The sequence below is a fragment of the Oncorhynchus keta genome, chromosome 11 (genome assembly GCF_023373465.1).
Source record: "Oncorhynchus keta strain PuntledgeMale-10-30-2019 chromosome 11, Oket_V2, whole genome shotgun sequence".
Lineage (NCBI taxonomy): Eukaryota > Metazoa > Chordata > Actinopteri > Salmoniformes > Salmonidae > Oncorhynchus > Oncorhynchus keta.
Genome location: NC_068431.1, coordinates 12178594 through 12197429, shown reverse-complemented (window position 1 = coordinate 12197429; position 18836 = coordinate 12178594). Strand labels below are relative to the sequence as shown.

Sequence of the window (18836 nt, the reverse complement as noted above, 5' to 3'; positions counted from 1 at the left end):
TTCTTGCTGAAGTTACTGCTTTCAGAATGTGAAGGGCTGAGATGAGGGAAGGTGGTATAGTTTAGATGCTATGGTTTGGGGCTCTGCATTTCTCGATTTCAATTGACATTAACACAATTTCACATGAAATTAAATCATTATATTACGTACTGGAAGCATAACACTGCAAAATCCATGACAACTTAATGAAACATTGTTTTAAAATGACATTAACTGATATGGTTTACAACAGTTTTATAATATCTGGAAATCTCACTTTTATGTGCTTACAGTTGAGGGTTGTCAAATATTGACATAAACATTATCAACCATGTTACCATACCACACATCAGCTGTGTCTGTGGAAAATGGAGGTCATGTTCAATTTCAAAGGCTTAGATAGCACAGCCGTAGATACGTAACAACATATTCCGACTTACATAATATCTCAAGAAGAAAACATATGTTTTAAACGTTTTTAATTGGATTCTTGTGAATGACATACATAACCACATTTAAAGGTATTTATAAAACTGCATAGAGTAGCTCCTTCCAAAGGAACATTTAGATGAAAGATTAAAAAGTATTTATAAAGCTGCATAGTATAGCTCCTTCCAAAGGAACATTTAAATGAAAGATTAAAAAGTATAAACTTTTGCCACATTTGAGCTACATGTTATAAATACGAAACATGAATCACTCAATCAATTCATTTCCAGCATTAAAAGTTTAGAGTGAAAGCAAAATAAATAAGTATACACAAATGAATGGAAGACTACAAATGCCTGACAGAACAGAAGTGGTGGATAGAATGTGTTGCTACAGTCAAATCTAACGTAAAAATAGCAACACATTTGAATTAGTTGAGTTTATGAAAAAAAAAGACAGTTCCCACAACTAATTTATTAGACTTCGGTATGGGATGAAAGCAGTCGGAAATCAAACTTGTCTGTCGTCGAGTAGAGGTAAAAATGAGACAGTCCTGAAGTTTGGATCCACCCGGGACCGAACAGAATTATGGGCCTTAGTTGAATCTTCTATGCTAGCTAGATGACAAGTGGAATGGAAGTAATTGAACTACATGTTGTCAATATCAGAGGCAATTGGATAAACATTTGCATTGGAATATATTACATCAAGTAAAACAGAACCACTAGTTAATTTGGCCTTGATATCCAAATCAGCAGAAGAAAAACAAGACACCAGAAAACAATGAATTTAAGTCTTCAAGGCTCTTTCGTGATTGAGGCGCTGTATCTTCAGGTGTAAAAAAAAAAACTACATTTCAGTGTTGTTTCATAGCAAGGAGAAAAAGATAGTATTTAAAAAAAGAGTTATGTCCACATGTCAAAGACTAATATGAACAGAATAGTCCAGCGAGCAGAGAAGTATATTCCATCATCCTGATAGATGATACATGCTGTATCCCAGAGGTGTAGCGTACAACCCCATAGGTGAGAGGGGCAGCATGGGACGGTGGTAGGGGTAGGACTGTCCGTAGAGGGAGACGGCTGTGTGGAGCTGTGCTCCCAGGGGCATGGGTAACGTAAAGCCCGGGTGCAGCGCGGGTTTGGCAGCCATTTTGAGCTTCTCCAGCTCGGCCTCCTGTAGTCTCTTGGCCTTAGCCCGACGGTTCTGGAACCAAATCTTGACCTGGGTCTCAGTCAAGGTCAGAAAGCTGGAGAACTCGGCCCGCTCAGCAATAGACAGGTACTGCTTCTGACGGAACTTACGCTCCAGAGACAGCAGCTGGGAGGTGGTGAAGGGAGTACGAGGCTTTCTGTTGGTCTTGTGCTTCCGCAGCGGACAGGTAGGACTTACCTGCCCTGGAGAGACAGAGAGCGAGACAGAGAGACAGAGAGAGAGAGGTTCAGAGCCAATGCTGATTTAATTTAACACATGGATAAGCTACTTGAGTGACAAAGTAAATACTGTGTCCTGATCCTGATAGAAAACATGTACCTCATGTAGTATTATCACATCATCCTGATAGAAAACATGTACCTAATGTAGTATTATCACATCATCCTGATAGAAAACATGTACCTAATGTAGTATTATCACATCACCTGATAGAAAACATGTACCTAATGTAGTATTATCACATCATCCTGATAGAAAACATGTACCTAATGTAGTATTATCACATCATCCTGATAGAAAACATGTACCTAATGTAGTATTATCACATCATCCTGATAGAAAACATGTACCTAATATAGTATTATCACATCATCCTGATAGAAAACATGTACCTAATGTAGTATTATCACATCATCCTGATAGAAAACATGTACCTAATATAGTATTATCACATCATCCTGATAGAAAACATGTACCTAATGTAGTATTATCACATCATCCTGACAGATCAATGAACAATGTTAGAGATACAGTATGAACTGATTGTGTGTGTACCCAAAGGTATTGGTTGGGCCGATAGCAATTTCAACTGAAATTGAAACGTTGGCATACTAATTTCCCCTAAGTGCTGTACAAGTGAATTGACTATATAACATTTTCTTTGCATAAAATAGAGTGATTTTGGAGTGATGTAATATGTGATCCAATCAACTGTTTCTTACTAAGCTTGTTGTGGTTCATTGTTAAATGGAAACGTCAAACATTGCAATGGATACACATACTCCTGTCAAGGGAGAGGAGGACTATTATTTGTTGATTAATTTAAAGCAATGCTGACAATTACACACAAACCACATGAACAAACTCAATTAAAGGGTTTGAAGACCTGCCTGATATTCCAAAAAGATAAGATATAAATAATTCTTAATATCCCAAATAAATCATGGAAAAGGTTGAATATTGTTTTCAAATGAAAGATGAGGTTGTAGCAGTATAACTTACAAGACCCGCAGTAAGCCATTTTATTAACTCAAATAACTTTGTAAAGACCCAGGCCTAACCAAATGATTTTCCTAATACTTATTTGTCACATATTGGTCTAATAGATGGAATATCAAGACGCTTACCTTATGGTAAGGATTTTCTACACAAACATTCAGATATATTCAAAGTAAATACTTGCACAAATCGTCAGTTAAGAACAAATTATTTTTTACAATGATTGAAAAATATATATATATATTTATAATAATAATATATGCCATTTAGCAGACGCTTTTATCCAAAGCGACTTACAGTCATGTGTGCATACATTCTACGTATGGGTGGTCCCGGGAATCGAACCCACTACCCTGGCGTTACAAGCACCATGCTCTACCAACTGAGCTACAGAAGGACCATATATATATATATAAATATATGACAAAACACACATCACGACAAGAGACAACACAACACTACATAAAGAGAGACCTAAAGACAACAACATTGCAAGGCAGCAACACATGACAACACAGCATGGTAGCAACACAACATAACAACAACATGGTAGCAACACAACATAACAACAACATGGTAGCAACACAACATGGCAACAACATGGTAGCAACACAACATAACAACAACATGGTAGCAACACAACATAACAACAACATGGTAGCAACACAACATAACAACAACATGGTAGCAACACAACATAACAACAACATGGTAGCAACACAACATGGCAACAACATGGCAGCAACACAACATAACAACAACATGGTAGCAACACAACATAACAACAACATGGTAGCAACACAACATAACAACAACATGGTAGCAACACAACATGGCAACAACATGGCAGCAACACAACATAACAACAACATGGCAGCAACACAACATAACAACAACATGGTAGCAACACAGCATGGTAGCAACACAACATGGTAGCAGCACAAAACATGGTACAAACATTATTGGGCACAGACAACAGCACAAAGGGCAAGAAGGTAGAGACAACATCACGTGAAGCAGCCACAACTGTCAGTCAGAGTGTCCATGATTGAGTCTTTGAATGAAGAGATTGAGATAAAACTGTTTTGATTGATAATGTACTGTACTTTTTATCCCTAAATATAAAATAATAGGTTATGGGAAATAGTGAGGAGGAGTACACCTTCGAAATGTGTTCCGATTAGTCTACATAAAAACCATAGATTTTCTCCAAAAATGACTTACGCGTTTGTGCAGAGAATCTTGGGCTCATAACCCAGGGAGCGCAATCATCCGGCTCGGAGGACTCTGACTTTACAGGCGACAGTGGGATAAAGTGCTTTCGGATTCCCGCGGGAGGGCTGTAGCTCTCTCTGCACAGGTACGGAGAGTTCTGCGTCTTTGAAAATGTAACCACAGAGACATTGTCGGGTTTGCTTGTAAACTCACTGTGAATCTTTCTACTTGACATTATAGCCTCCACACTGAAGGGATGATGGTGTCTTGTCACTTGAGTTTTGAGGCCATCCATCGTCCTCTCAAGCTCCGGTCGGCTGTCCTCCTCCGATGAACTGCTATCCCTCAAACTCACATGGGCAGACATTCCCCCGAAATATGTACCAATGGCACACGACAAGACTATCAGTCTCAGCAACAGGTGGCCTTCAAAGTATGGGGACACGACCTGTCAAGTGTGGGATAGCTTAAATAATCACGTGGCGCCAGTGGAACTTTCGGCCAATCGCAGCGCTGCCAAAATGTAAGAGCGGCCCTTGTTACCAGTGATTGGTCTCTCACACAAGGGTTCAAAAATATATCCAGTAGGCTATATACCACATGGTGTACTGTGACGGATTACTTCGAACCTGACCTCAAGAGATTGTGTAAACACAGGCCCCTTGTGGGTAATTTACGCCCAATTATGAAAGAGATGAACAATCTCTCTCAGGATGTGACTTTTCCTGATTGTAAAAACGTTGTTGGTGCCTCAAACCAGGATACACAAATGTGGTGGGAAAGTGCTTCCTCTGCAGCCCAATTCTTTATCATGCTCTCTTAATTTAAGTGTGCCCATAGCTGCTGGAAATAGGGGTGCTGAAGGTGCTGCAGAAAAAGTAGTACACTGGGCCTTTACTAGTGCTGCAATACTGGAGCGATATAGCAGTCTGTAGCATACTGGTACTGGAGCAATATAGCAGTCTGTAGCATACTGGTTCTGGACCGATATAGCCGTCTGTAGCTTACTGGTACTGGACCGATATAGCAGTCTGTAGCATACTGGTCCTGAACCGATATAGCAGTCTGTAGCATACTGGTACTGAACCGATATAGCCATCTGTAGCATACTGGTACTCGACCGATATAGCTGTCTGTAGCATACTGGTACTGAACCGATATAGCCATCTGTAGCATACAGGTACTGGACCGATATAGCAGTCTGTAGCATACTGGTACTGGACCGATATAGCCGTCTGTAGCATACTGGTCCTTGACCGATATAGCAGTCTGTAGCAAACTGGTACTGGAGCGATATAGCAGTCTGTGGCATACTGGTCCTGGACCGATATAGCAGTCTGTAGCATACTGGTACTGGAGCGATATAGCAGTCTGTAGCATACTGGTTCTGGACCGATATAGCCGTCTGTAGCATACTGGTACTGGACCGATATAGCCGTCTGTAGCATACTGGTACTGGACCGATATAGCAGTCTGTAGCATACTGGTACTGGAGCGATATAGCAGTCTGTAGCATACTGGTACTGGACCGATATAGCCGTCTGTAGCATACTGGTACTGGACCGATATAGCAGTCTGTAGCATACTGGTACTGGAGCATTATAGCAGTCTGTAGCATACTGGTACTGGAGCGATATAGCCATCTGTAGCATACTGGTACTGGACCGATATAGCAGTCTGTAGCATACTGGTACTGGAGCATTATAGCAGTCTGTAGCATACTGGTACTGGAGCGATATAGCCATCTGTAGCATACTGGTACTGGACCGATATAGCAGTCTGTAGCATACTGGTACTGGACCGATATAGCAGTCTGTAGCATACTGGTCCTGGAGCGATATAGCCGTCTGTAGCATACTGGTACTGGACCGATATAGCAGTCTGTAGCATACTGGTCCTGGACCGATATAGCAGTCTGTAGCATACTGGTACTGGACCGATATAGCAGTCTGTAGCATACTGGTACTGGACCGATATAGCAGTCTGTAGCATACTGGTACTGGACCGATATAGCCGTCTTTGGCATACTGGTACTAGACCGATATAGCCGTCTGTAGCATACTGGTACTGGACCGATATAGCAGTCTGTAGCATACTGGTACTCGACCGATATAGCTGTCTGTAGCATACTGGTACTGGACCGATATAGCAGTCTGTAGCATACTGGTCCTGGACCGATATAGCAGTCTGTAGCATACTGGTACTGGACCGATATAGCCGTCTGTAGCATACAGGTACTGGACCGATATAGCAGTCTGTAGCATACTGGTACTGGACCGATATAGCCGTCTGTAGCATACTGGTACTGGACCGATATAGCAGTCTGTAGCATACTGGTACTGGACCGATATAGCAGTCTGTAGCATACTGGTCCTTGACCGATATAGCAGTCTGTAGCAAACTGGTACTGGAGCGATATAGCAGTCTGTGGCATACTGGTCCTGGACCGATATAGCAGTCTGTAGCATACTGGTACTGGAGCGATATAGCAGTCTGTAGCATACTGGTTCTGGACAGATATAGCCGTCTGTAGCATACTGGTACTGGACCGATATAGCCGTCTGTAGCATACTGGTACTGGACCGATATAGCAGTCTGTAGCATACTGGTACTGGAGCGATATAGCAGTCTGTAGCATACTGGTACTGGACCGATATAGCCGTCTGTAGCATACTGGTACTGGACCGATATAGCAGTCTGTAGCATACTGGTGCTGGAGCATTATAGCAGTCTGTAGCATACTGGTACTGGAGCGATATAGCCATCTGTAGCATACTGGTACTGGACCGAAATAGCAGTCTGTAGCATACTGGTCTTGGAGCATTATAGCAGTCTGTAGCATACTGGTCCTGGAGCGATATAGCCGTCTGTAGCATACTGGTACTGGACCGATATAGCAGTCTGTAGCATACTGGTCCTGGACCGATATAGCAGTCTGTAGCATACTGGTACTGGACCGATATAGCAGTCTGTAGCATACTGGTACTGGACCGATATAGCAGTCTGTAGCATACTGGTACTGGACCGATATAGCCGTCTTTGGCATACTGGTACTCGACCGATATAGCTGTCTGTAGTATACTGGTACTGGACCGATATAGCAGTCTGTAGCATACTGGTACTCGACCGATATAGCTGTCTGTAGCATACTGGTACTGGACCGATATAGCAGTCTGTAGCATACTGGTACTGGACCGATATAGCCGTCTTTGGCATACTGGTACTGGACCGATATAGCAGTCTGTAGCATACTGGTCCTGGACCGATATAGCAGTCTGTAGCATACTGGTCCTGGACCGATATAGCAGTCTGTAGCATACTGGTACTGGAACGATATAGCAGTCTGTAGCATACTGGTACTGGACCGATATAGCAGTCTGTAGGATACTGGTACTGGAGCGATATAGCCGTCTGTAGCATACTGGTCCTGGACCGATATAGTAGTTTGTAGCATACTGGTACTGGAGCGATATAGCAGTCTGTGGCACACTGGTCCTGGACCGATATAGCAGTCTGTAGCATACTGGTACTGGAGCGATATAGCAGTCTGTAGCATACTGGTACTGGACCGATATAGCCGTCTGTAGCATACTGGTACTGGACCGATATAGCTGTCTGTAGCATACTGGTACTGGAGCGATATAGCCGTCTGTAGTATACTGGTACTGGAGCGATATAGCCGTCTGTAGCATACTGGTACTGGAGCAATATAGCCGTCTGTAGTATACTGGTACTGGACCGATATAGCAGTCTGTAGCATACTGGTGCTGGAGCATTATAGCAGTCTGTAGCATACTGGTACTGGAGCGATATAGCCATCTGTAGCATACTGGTACTGGACCGAAATAGCAGTCTGTAGCATACTGGTGCTGGAGCATTATAGCAGTCTGTAGCATACTGGTACTGGAGCGATATAGCCATCTGTAGCATACTGGTACTGGACCGATATAGCAGTCTGTAGCATACTGGTACTGGACCGATATAGCAGTCTGTAGCATACTGGTACTGGAGCGATATAGCCGTCTGTAGCATACTGGTACTGGACCGATATAGCAGTCTGTAGCATACTGGTCCTGGACCGATATAGCAGTCTGTAGCATACTGGTACTGGACCGATATAGCAGTCTGTAGCATACTGGTACTGGACCGATATAGCAGTCTGTAGCATACTGGTACTGGACCGATATAGCCGTCTTTGGCATACTGGTACTCGACCGATATAGCTGTCTGTAGTATACTGGTACTGGACCGATATAGCAGTCTGTAGCATACTGGTACTCGACCGATATAGCTGTCTGTAGCATACTGGTACTGGACCGATATAGCAGTCTGTAGCATACTGGTACTGGACCGATATAGCAGTCTGTAGCATACTGGTACTGGACCGATATAGCCGTCTGTAGCATACAGGTACTGGACCGATATAGCAGTCTGTAGCATACTGGTACTGGACCGATATAGCCGTCTGTAGCATACTGGTACTGGACCGATATAGCAGTCTGTAGCATACTGGTACTGGACCGATATAGCAGTCTGTAGCATACTGGTCCTTGACCGATATAGCAGTCTGTAGCAAACTGGTACTGGAGCGATATAGCAGTCTGTGGCATACTGGTCCTGGACCGATATAGCAGTCTGTAGCATACTGGTACTGGAGCGATATAGCAGTCTGTAGCATACTGGTTCTGGACAGATATAGCCGTCTGTAGCATACTGGTACTGGACCGATATAGCCGTCTGTAGCATACTGGTACTGGACCGATATAGCAGTCTGTAGCATACTGGTACTGGAGCGATATAGCAGTCTGTAGCATACTGGTACTGGACCGATATAGCCGTCTGTAGCATACTGGTACTGGACCGATATAGCAGTCTGTAGCATACTGGTGCTGGAGCATTATAGCAGTCTGTAGCATACTGGTACTGGAGCGATATAGCCATCTGTAGCATACTGGTACTGGACCGAAATAGCAGTCTGTAGCATACTGGTCTTGGAGCATTATAGCAGTCTGTAGCATACTGGTCCTGGAGCGATATAGCCGTCTGTAGCATACTGGTACTGGACCGATATAGCAGTCTGTAGCATACTGGTCCTGGACCGATATAGCAGTCTGTAGCATACTGGTACTGGACCGATATAGCAGTCTGTAGCATACTGGTACTGGACCGATATAGCAGTCTGTAGCATACTGGTACTGGACCGATATAGCCGTCTTTGGCATACTGGTACTGTATAGCTGTCTGTATACTGGTACTGGACCGATATAGCAGTCTGTAGCATACTGGTACTGGACCGATATAGCTGTCTGTATACTGGTACTGGACCGATATAGCAGTCTGTTACTGGTACTGGACTGGTCTTTGGCATACTGGTACTGGACCGATATAGCAGTCTGTAGCATACTGGTCCTGGACCGATATACAGTCTGGCATCCTGGACCGATATAGCAGTCTGTAGCATACTGGTCTTGGACCGATATAGCAGTCTGTAGCATACTGGTACTGGAGCGATATAGCAGTCTGTAGCATACTGGTACTGGACCGATATAGCAGTCTGTAGCATACTGGTACTAGAGCGATATAGCAGTCTGTAGCATACTAGTACTGGACCGATATAGCAGTCTGTAGCATACTGGTCCTGGACCGATATAGCAGTCTGTAGCATACTGGTCCTGGACCGATATAGGAGTCTGTAGCATACTGGTCCTGGAACGATATAGCAGTCTGTAGCATACTGGTACTGGACCGATATAGCCGTCTTTAGCATACTGGTACTGGACCGATATAGCAGTCTGTAGCATACTGGTACTGGACCGATATTTACATTTAACATTTAAGTCATTTAGCAGACGCTCTTATCCAGAGCGACTTACAAATTGGTGCATACACCTTATGACAACCAGTGGAACAGCCACTTGCATCTAAATCTTGTTGGGGGGGGAGAAGGATTACTTACCCTTACTTACCCTATCCTAGGTATTCCTTGAAGAGGTGGGGTTTCAGGTGTCTCCGGAAGGTGGTGATTGACTCCGCTGTCCTGGCGTCGTGAGGGAGTTTGTTCCACCATTGGGGGCCAGAGCAGCGAACAGTTTTGACTGGGCTGAGCGGGAACTGTACTTCCTCAGTGGTAGGGAGGCGAGCAGGCCAGAGGTGGATGAACGCAGTGCCCTTGTTTGGGTGTAGGGCCTGATCAGAGCCTGGAGGTACTGAGGTGCCGTTCCCCTCACAGCTCCGTAGGCGAGCACCATGGTCTTGTAGCGGATGCGAGCTTCAACTGGAAGCCAGTGGAGAGAGCGGAGGAGCGGGGTGACGTGAGAGAACTTGGGAAGGTTGAACACCAGACGGGCTGCGGCGTTCTGGATGAGTTGTAGGGGTTTAATGGCACAGGCAGGAGCCCAGCCAACAGCGAGTTGCAGTAATCAAGACGGGAGATGACAAGTGCCTGGATTAGGACCTGCGCCACTTCCTGTGTGAGGCAGGGTCGTACTCTGCGGATGTTGTAGAGCATGAACCTACAGGAACGGGACACCACCTTGATGTTAGTTGAGAACGTCAGGGTGTTGTCCAGGATCACGCCAAGGTTCTTAGCGCTCTGGGAGGAGGACACAATGGAGTTGTCAACCGTGATGGCGAGATCATGGAACGGGCAGTCCTTCCCGGGAGGAAGAGGAGCTCCGTCTTGCTGAGGTTCAGCTTGAGGTGGTGATCCGTCATCCACACTGATATGTCTGCCAGACATGCAGAGATGCGATTCGCCACCTGGTCATCAGAAGGGGAAAGGAGAAGATTAATTGTGTGTCGTCTGCATAGCAATGATAGGAGAGACCATGTGAGGTTATGACAGAGCCAAGTGACTTGGTGTATAGCGAGAATAAGAGAGGGCCTAGAACAGAGCCCTGGGGGACACCAGTGGTGAGAGCGCGTGGTGAGGAGACAGATTCTCGCCACGCCACCTGGTAGGAGCGACCTGTCAGGTAGGACGCAATCCAAGCGTGGGCCGCGCCGGAGATGCCCAACTCGGAGAGGGTGGAGAGGAGGATCTGATGGTTCACAGTATCGAAGGCAGCCGATAGGTCTAGAAGGATGAGAGCAGAGGAGAGAGAGTTAGCTTTAGCAGTGCGGAGCGCCTCCGTGATACAGAGAAGAGCAGTCTCAGTTGAATGACTAGTCTTGAAACCTGACTGATTTGGATCAAGAAGGTCATTCTGAGAGAGATAGCGGTAGAGCTGGCCAAGGACGGCACGCTCAAGAGTTTTGGAGAGAAAAGAGAGAAGGGATACTGGTCTGTAGTTGTTGACATCGGAGGGATCGAGTGTAGGTTTTTTCAGAAGGGGTGCAACTCTCGCTCTCTTGAAGACGGGAGGGACGTAGCCAGCGGTCAGGGATGAGTTGATGAGCGAGGTGAGGTAAGGGAGAAGGTCTCCGGAAATGGTCTGGAGAAGAGAGGAGGGGATAGGGTCAAGCGGGCAGGTTGTTGGGCGGCCGGCCGTCACAAGACGCGAGATTTCATCTGGAGAGAGAGGGAGAAAGAGGTCAGAGCATAGGGTAGGGCAGTGTGAGCAGAACCAGCGGTGTCGTTTGACTTAGCAAACGAGGATCGGATGTCGTCGACCTTCTTTTCAAAATGGTTGACGAAGTCATCTGCAGAGGGGGGGGGGGGGGATTCAGGAGGGAGGAGAAGGTGGCAAAGAGCTTCCTAGGGTTAGAGGCAGATGCTTGGAATTTAGAATGGTAGAAAGTGGCTTTAGCAGCAGAGACAGAGGAGGAAAATGTGGAGAGGAGGGAGTGAAAGGATGCCAGGTCCGCAGGGAGGCGAGTTTTCCTCCATTTCCGCTCGGCTGCCCGGAGCCCTGTTCTGTGAGCTCGCAATGAGTCGTCGAGCCACGGAGCGGGAGGGGAGGACCGAGCCGGCCTGGAGGATAGGGGACATAGAGAGTCAAAGGATGCAGTAAGGGAGGAGAGGAGGGTTGAGGAGGCAGAATCAGGAGATAGGTTGGAGAAAGTTTGAGCAGAGGGAAGAGATGATAGGATGGAAGAGGAGAGAGTAGCGGGGGAGAGAGAGCGAAGGTTGGGACGGCTCGATACCATCCGAGTAGGGGCAGTGTGGGAAGTGTTGGATGAGAGCGAGAGGGAAAAGGATACAAGGTAGTGGTCGGAGACTTGGAGGGGAGTTGCAATGAGGTTAGTGGAAGAACAGCATCTAGTAAAGATGAGGTCAAGCGTATTGCCTGCCTTGTGAGTAGGGGGAAGGTGAGAGGGTGAGGTCAAAAGAGGAGAGGAGTGGAAAGAAGGAGGCAGAGAGGAATGAGTCAAAGGTAGACGTGGGGAGGTTAAAGTCGCCCAGAACTGTGAGAGGTGAGCCGTCCTCAGGAAAGGAGCTTATCAAGGCATCAAGCTCATTGATGAACTCTCCGAGGGAACCTGGAGGGCGATAAATGATAAGGATGTTAAGCTTGAAAGGGCTGGTAACTGTGACAGCATGGAATTCAAAGGAGGCAATAGACAGATGGGTAAGGGGAGAAAGAGAGAAAGACCACTTGGGAGAGATGAGGATCCCGGTGCCACCACCCCGCTGACCAGAAGCTCTCGGGGTGTGCGAGAACACGTGGGCGGACGAGGAGAGAGCAGTAGGAGTAGCAGTGTTATCTGTGGTGATCCATGTTTCCGTCAGTGCCAAGAAGTCAAGGGACTGGAGGGAGGCATAGGCTGAGATGAACTCTGCCTTGTTGGCCGCAGATCGGCAGTTCCAGAGGCTACCGGAGACCTGGAACTCCACGTGGGTCGTACGCGCTGGGACCACCAGATTAGGGTGGTCGCGGCCACGCGGTGTGGAGCGTTTGTATGGTCTGTGCAGAGAGGAGAGAACAGGGATAGACAGACACATAGTTGACAGGCTACAGAAAAGGCTACGCTAATGCAAGGAAATTGGAATGACAAGTGGACTACACGTCTCGAATGTTCAGAAAGTTAAGCTTACGTAGCAAGAATCTTATTGACTAAAATGATTAAAATGATACAGTACTGCTAAAGTAGGCTAGCTGGCAGTAGCTGCGTTGTTGGCACTACACTAATCAAGTCGTTCCGTTGAGTGTAATAATTTCTACAGTGCTGCTATTCGGGGGCTAGCTGGCTAGCTAGCAGTGTTGTTTACGTTACGTTGAGTTAAAAGAACGACAATAGCTGGCTAGCTAACCTAGGAAATCGCTCTAGACTACACAATTATCTTTGAAACAAAGACGGCTATGTAGCTAGCTATGTAGCTAGCTACGATCAAACAAATCAAACCGTTGTACTGTAATGAAATGAAAATGAGATACTCCCTGACCGGTGATTGAATTCGAATCAGTAGCCGTGTGGTGACGTTGGCTAGCTGTTAGCTGTTAGCTGTTGGCTAGCTAGCAGAGTCTCCTACGTTAAGGACGACAAATAGCTGGCTAGCGAACCTCAGTGAATTAAGATAATCACTCCAAGGCTACACACACTAAACTACACAATTATCTTGGAAACAAAGACAGCTATGTAGCTAGCTAACACTAAACTAATCAAGTCGTACAGTTGAGTGAATAGCACTACAGTGATGCTAATCTGATATAGCAGTCTGTAGCATACTGGTACTGGACCGATATAGGAGTCTGTAGCATACTGGTTCTAGAGTGATATAGCCGTTTGTAGCATACTGGTACTGGGCCGATATAGCAGTCTGTAGCATACTGGTACTGGAGCGATATAGCAGTCTGTAGCATACTGGTACTGGACCGATATAGCCGTCTGTAGCATACTGGTACTGGACCGATATAGCAGTCTGTAGCATACTGGTACTGGAGCGATATAGCAGTCTGTAGCATACTGGTACTGGACCGATATAGCCGTCTGTAGCATACTGGTACTGGACCGATATAGCAGTTTGTAGCATACTGGTACTGGACCGATATAACAGTCTGTAGCATACTGGTACTAGAGCGATATAGCCGTCTGTAGCATACTGGTACTGGACCGATATAGCAGTCTGTAGCATACTGGTACTGGAGCATTATAGCCGTCTGTAGCATACTGGTACTGGAGCGATATAGCCATCTGTAGCATACTGGTACTGGACCGATATAGCAGTCTGTAGCATACTGGTACTGGACCGATATAGCAGTCTTTAGCATACTGGTACTGGAGCGATATAGCAGTCTGTAGCATACTGGTACTGGACCGTTATAGCAGTCTGTAGCATACTGGTACTAGGCCGATATAGCAGTCTGTAGCATACTGGTACTGGACCGATATAGCAGTCTGTAGCATACTGGTACTGGACCGATATAGCAGTCTGTAGCACACTGGTACTGGAGAGATATAGCAGTCTGTGGCATACTGGTCCTGGACCGATATAGCAGTCCGTAGCATACTGGTACTGGAGCGATATAGCAGTCTGTAGCATACTGGTACTGGACCGATATAGCCGTCTGTAGCATACTGGTCCTGGACCGATATAGCAGTCTGTAGCATACTGGTACTGGACCGATATAGCAGTCTGTAGCATACTGGTCCTGGACCGATATAGCAGTCTGTAGCATACTGGTACTGGACCGATATAGCTGTCCGTAGCATACTGGTACTGCAGCGATATTGCAGTCTGTAGCATACTGGTACTGAACCGATATAGCCGTCTGTAGCATACTGGTCCTAAACCGATATAGCAGTCTGTAGCATACTGGTACTCGACCGATATAGCTGTCTGTAGCATACTGGTCCTGGACCGATATAGCAGTCTGTAGCATACTGGTACTGGACCGATATAGCAGTCTGTAGCATACTGGTACTGGACCGATATAGCAGTCTGTAGCATACTGGTACTGGAGCGATATAGCAGTCTGTAGCATACTGGTACTGAACCGATATAGCCGTCTGTAGCATACTGGTCCTAAACCGATATAGCAGTCTGTAGCATACTGGTACTCGACCGATATAGCTGTCTGTAGCATACTGGTACTGGACCGATATAGCAGTCTGTAGCATACTGGTACTGGACCGATATAGCCGTCTGTGGCATACTGGTACTGGACCGATATAGCAGTCTGTAGCATACTGGTACTGGACCGATATAGCAGTCTGTAGCATACTGGTTCTAGAGCAATATAGCCGTCTGTAGCATACTGGTACTGGACCGATATAGCAGTCTGTAGCATACTGGTCCTGGACCGATATAGCAGTCTGTAGCATACTGGTCCTGGACCGATATAGCAGTCTGTAGCATACTGGTACTCAACCGATATAGCTGTCTGTAGCATACTGGTACTGCATTTACATTTACATTTAAGTCATTTAGCAGACGCTCTTATCCAGAGCGACTTACAAATTGGTGCATTCACCTTATGACATCCTGACCGATATAGCAGTCTGTAGCATACTGGTACTGGACCGATATAGCAGTCTGTAGCATACTGGTACTGGACCGATATAGCCGTCTTTAGCATACTGGTACTGGACCGATATAGCAGTCTGTAGCATACTGGTACTGGACCGATATAGCAGTCTGTAGCATACTGGTACTGGACCGATATAGCAGTCTGTAGCATACTGGTTCTAGAGCGATATAGCCGTCTGTAGCATACTGGTACTGGACCGATATAGCAGTCTGTAGCATACTGGTACTGGAGCGATATAGCAGTCTGTAGCATACTGGTACTGGACCGATATAGCAGTCTGTAGCATACTGGTACTGGACCGATATAGCAGTCTGTAGCATACTGGTCCTGGACCGATATAGCAGTCTGTAGCATACTAGTCCTGGACCGATATAGGAGTCTGTAGCATACTGGTCCTGGAACGATATAGCAGTCTGTAGCATACTGGTACTGGAGCGATATAGCCGTCTGTAGCATACTGGTACTAGAGCGATATAGCAGTCTGTAGCATACTAGTACTGGACCGATATAGCGGTCTGTAGCATACTGGTCCTGGACCGATATAGCAGTCTGTAGCATACTGGTCCTGGACCGATATAGGAGTCTGTAGCATACTGGTCCTGGACCGATATAGCAGTCTGTAGCATACTGGTACTGGACCGATATAGCAGTCTGTAGCATACTGGTCCTGGACCGATATAGCAGTCTGTAGCATACTGGTCCTGGACCGATATAGCAGTCTGTAGCATACTGGTACTGGACCGATATAGCAGTCTGTAGCATACTGGTCCTGGACCGATATAGCAGTCTGTAGCATACTGGTACTGGACCGATATAGCAGTCTGTAGCATACTGGTACTGGAGCGATATAGCAGTCTGTAGCATACTGGTACTGAACCGATATAGCCGTCTGTAGCATACTGGTCCTAAACCGATATAGCAGTCTGTAGCATACTGGTACTCGACCGATATAGCAGTCTGTAGCATACTGGTACTGGACCGATATAGCAGTCTGTAGCATACTGGTACTGGACCGATATAGCCGTCTGTAGCATACTGGTACTGGACCGATATAGCAGTCTGTAGCATACTGGTACTGGACCGATATAGCAGTCTGTAGCATACTGGTACTAGAGCGATATAGCAGTCTGTAGCATACTGGTACTGGACCGATATAGCAGTCTGTAGCATACTGGCTCTGGACCAATATAGCAGTCTGTAGCATACTGGTCCTGGACCGATATAGCAGTCTGTAGCATACTGGTACTGGACCGATATAGCTGTCTGTAGCATACTGGTACTGCATTTACATTTACATTTAAGTCATTTAGCAGACGCTCTTATCCAGAGCGACTTACAAATTGGTGCATTCACCTTATGACATCCTGACCGATATAGCAGTCTGTAGCATACTGGTACTGGACCGATATAGCCGTCTTTAGCATACTGGTACTGGACCGATATAGCAGTCTGTAGCATACTGGTACTGGACCGATATAGCAGTCTGTAGCATACTGGTACTGGACCGATATAGCAGGCTGTAGCATACTGGTACTGGACCGATATAGCCGTCTTTAGCATACTGGTACTGGACCGATATAGCAGTCTGTAGCATACTGGTACTGGACCGATATAGCAGTCAGTAGCATACTGGTACTGGACCGATATAGCAGTCTGTAGCATACTGGTTCTAGAGCGATATAGCCGTCTGTAGCATACTGGTACTGGACCGATATAGCAGTCTGTAGCATACTGGTACTGGAGCGATATAGCAGTCTGTAGCATACTGGTACTGGACCGATATAGCCGTCTATAGCATACTGGTACTGGACCGATATAGCAGTCTGTAGCATACTGGTACTGGAGCATTATAGCAGTCTGTAGCATACTGGTACTGGAGCGATATAGCCATCTGTAGCATACTGGTACTGGACCGATATAGCAGTCTGTAGCATACTGGTACTGGAGCGATATAGCCGTCTCTAGCATACTGGTACTAGAGCGATATAGCAGTCTGTAGCATACTAGTACTGGACTGATATAGCAGTCTGTAGCATACTGGTCCTGGACCGATATAGCAGTCTGTAGCATACTGGTACTGGACAGATATAGCAGTCTGTAGCATACTGGTCCTGGACCGATATAGCAGTCTGTAGCAAACTGGTACTGGAGCGATATAGCAGTCTGTGGCATACTGGTCCTGGACCGATATAGCAGTCTGTAGCATACTGGTACTGGAGCGATATAGCAGTCTGTAGCATACTGGTTCTGGACCGATATAGCCGTCTGTAGCATACTGGTACTGGACCGATATAGCCGTCTGTAGCATACTGGTACTGGACCGATATAGCAGTCTGTAGCATACTGGTACTGGAGCGATATAGCAGTCTGTAGCATACTGGTACTGGACCGATATAGCCGTCTGTAGCATACTGGTACTGGAGCATTATAGCAGTCTGTAGCATACTGGTACTGGAGCGATATAGCCGTCTCTAGCATACTGGTAACAGAGCGATATAGCAGTCTGTAGCATACTAGTACTGGACCGATATAGCAGTCTGTAGCATACTGGTACTGGACCGATATAGCAGTCTGTAGCATACTGGTCTTGGAGCATTATAGCAGTCTGTAGCATACTGGTACTGGAGCGATATAGCCGTCTCTAGCATACTGGTTCTGCACCGATATAGCCGTCTGTAGCATACTGGTACTTTACCGATATAGCCGTCTGTAGCATACTGGTACTGGACCGATATAGCAGTCTGTAGCATACTGGTACTGGACCGATATAGCCGTCTTTAGCATACTGGTACTGCATTTACATTTACATTTAAGTCATTTAGCAGACGCTCTTATCCAGAGCGACTTACAAATTGGTGCATTCACCTTATGACATCCTGACCGATATAGCAGTCTGTAGCATACTGGTACTGGACCGATATAGCAGGCTGTAGCATACTGGTACTGGACCGATATAGCCGTCTTTAGCATACTGGTACTGGACCGATATAGCAGTCTGTAGCATACTGGTACTGGACCGATATAGCAGTCTGTAGCATACTGGTACTGGACCGATATAGCAGTCTGTAGCATACTGGTTCTAGAGCGATATAGCCGTCTGTAGCATACTGGTACTGGACCGATATAGCAGTCTGTAGCATACTGGTACTGGAGCGATATAGCAGTCTGTAGCATACTGGTACTGGACCGATATAGCCGTCTATAGCATACTGGTACTGGACCGATATAGCAGTCTGTAGCATACTGGTACTGGAGCATTATAGCAGTCTGTAGCATACTGGTACTGGAGCGATATAGCCATCTGTAGCATACTGGTACTGGACCGATATAGCAGTCTGTAGCATACTGGTACTGGAGCGATATAGCCAT

General features: G+C 46.1%; 1 protein-coding gene across 1 annotated transcript; it reads right to left on the bottom strand.

Annotated features, from left to right (window-relative positions):
* Positions 1-441: 441 nt before the first annotated feature.
* On the bottom strand, positions 442-4552 carry LOC118372406 (homeobox protein MSX-2-like). The gene is made up of 2 exons (XM_035758268.2): positions 4066-4552; positions 442-1805 (listed from the first exon to the last, which is right to left on the bottom strand). Exons 1-2 carry the CDS (start codon positions 4421-4423, stop codon positions 1378-1380), a joined length of 786 nt encoding a protein of 261 aa, XP_035614161.1. The 5' UTR covers positions 4424-4552; the 3' UTR covers positions 442-1377.
* Positions 4553-18836: the final 14284 nt, after the last annotated feature.

Coding starts and splice junctions, on each gene's coding strand:
- LOC118372406 (XM_035758268.2), bottom strand. CDS start 4,423: ATGTCTGCCCATGTGAGTTTGAGGGATAGCAGTTCATCGGAGGAGGAC. Junction 1,806..4,065: donor AAGATTCTCTGCACAAACGC/GTAAGTCATTTT, acceptor CTGTCTCTCCAG/GGCAGGTAAGTCCTACCTGT.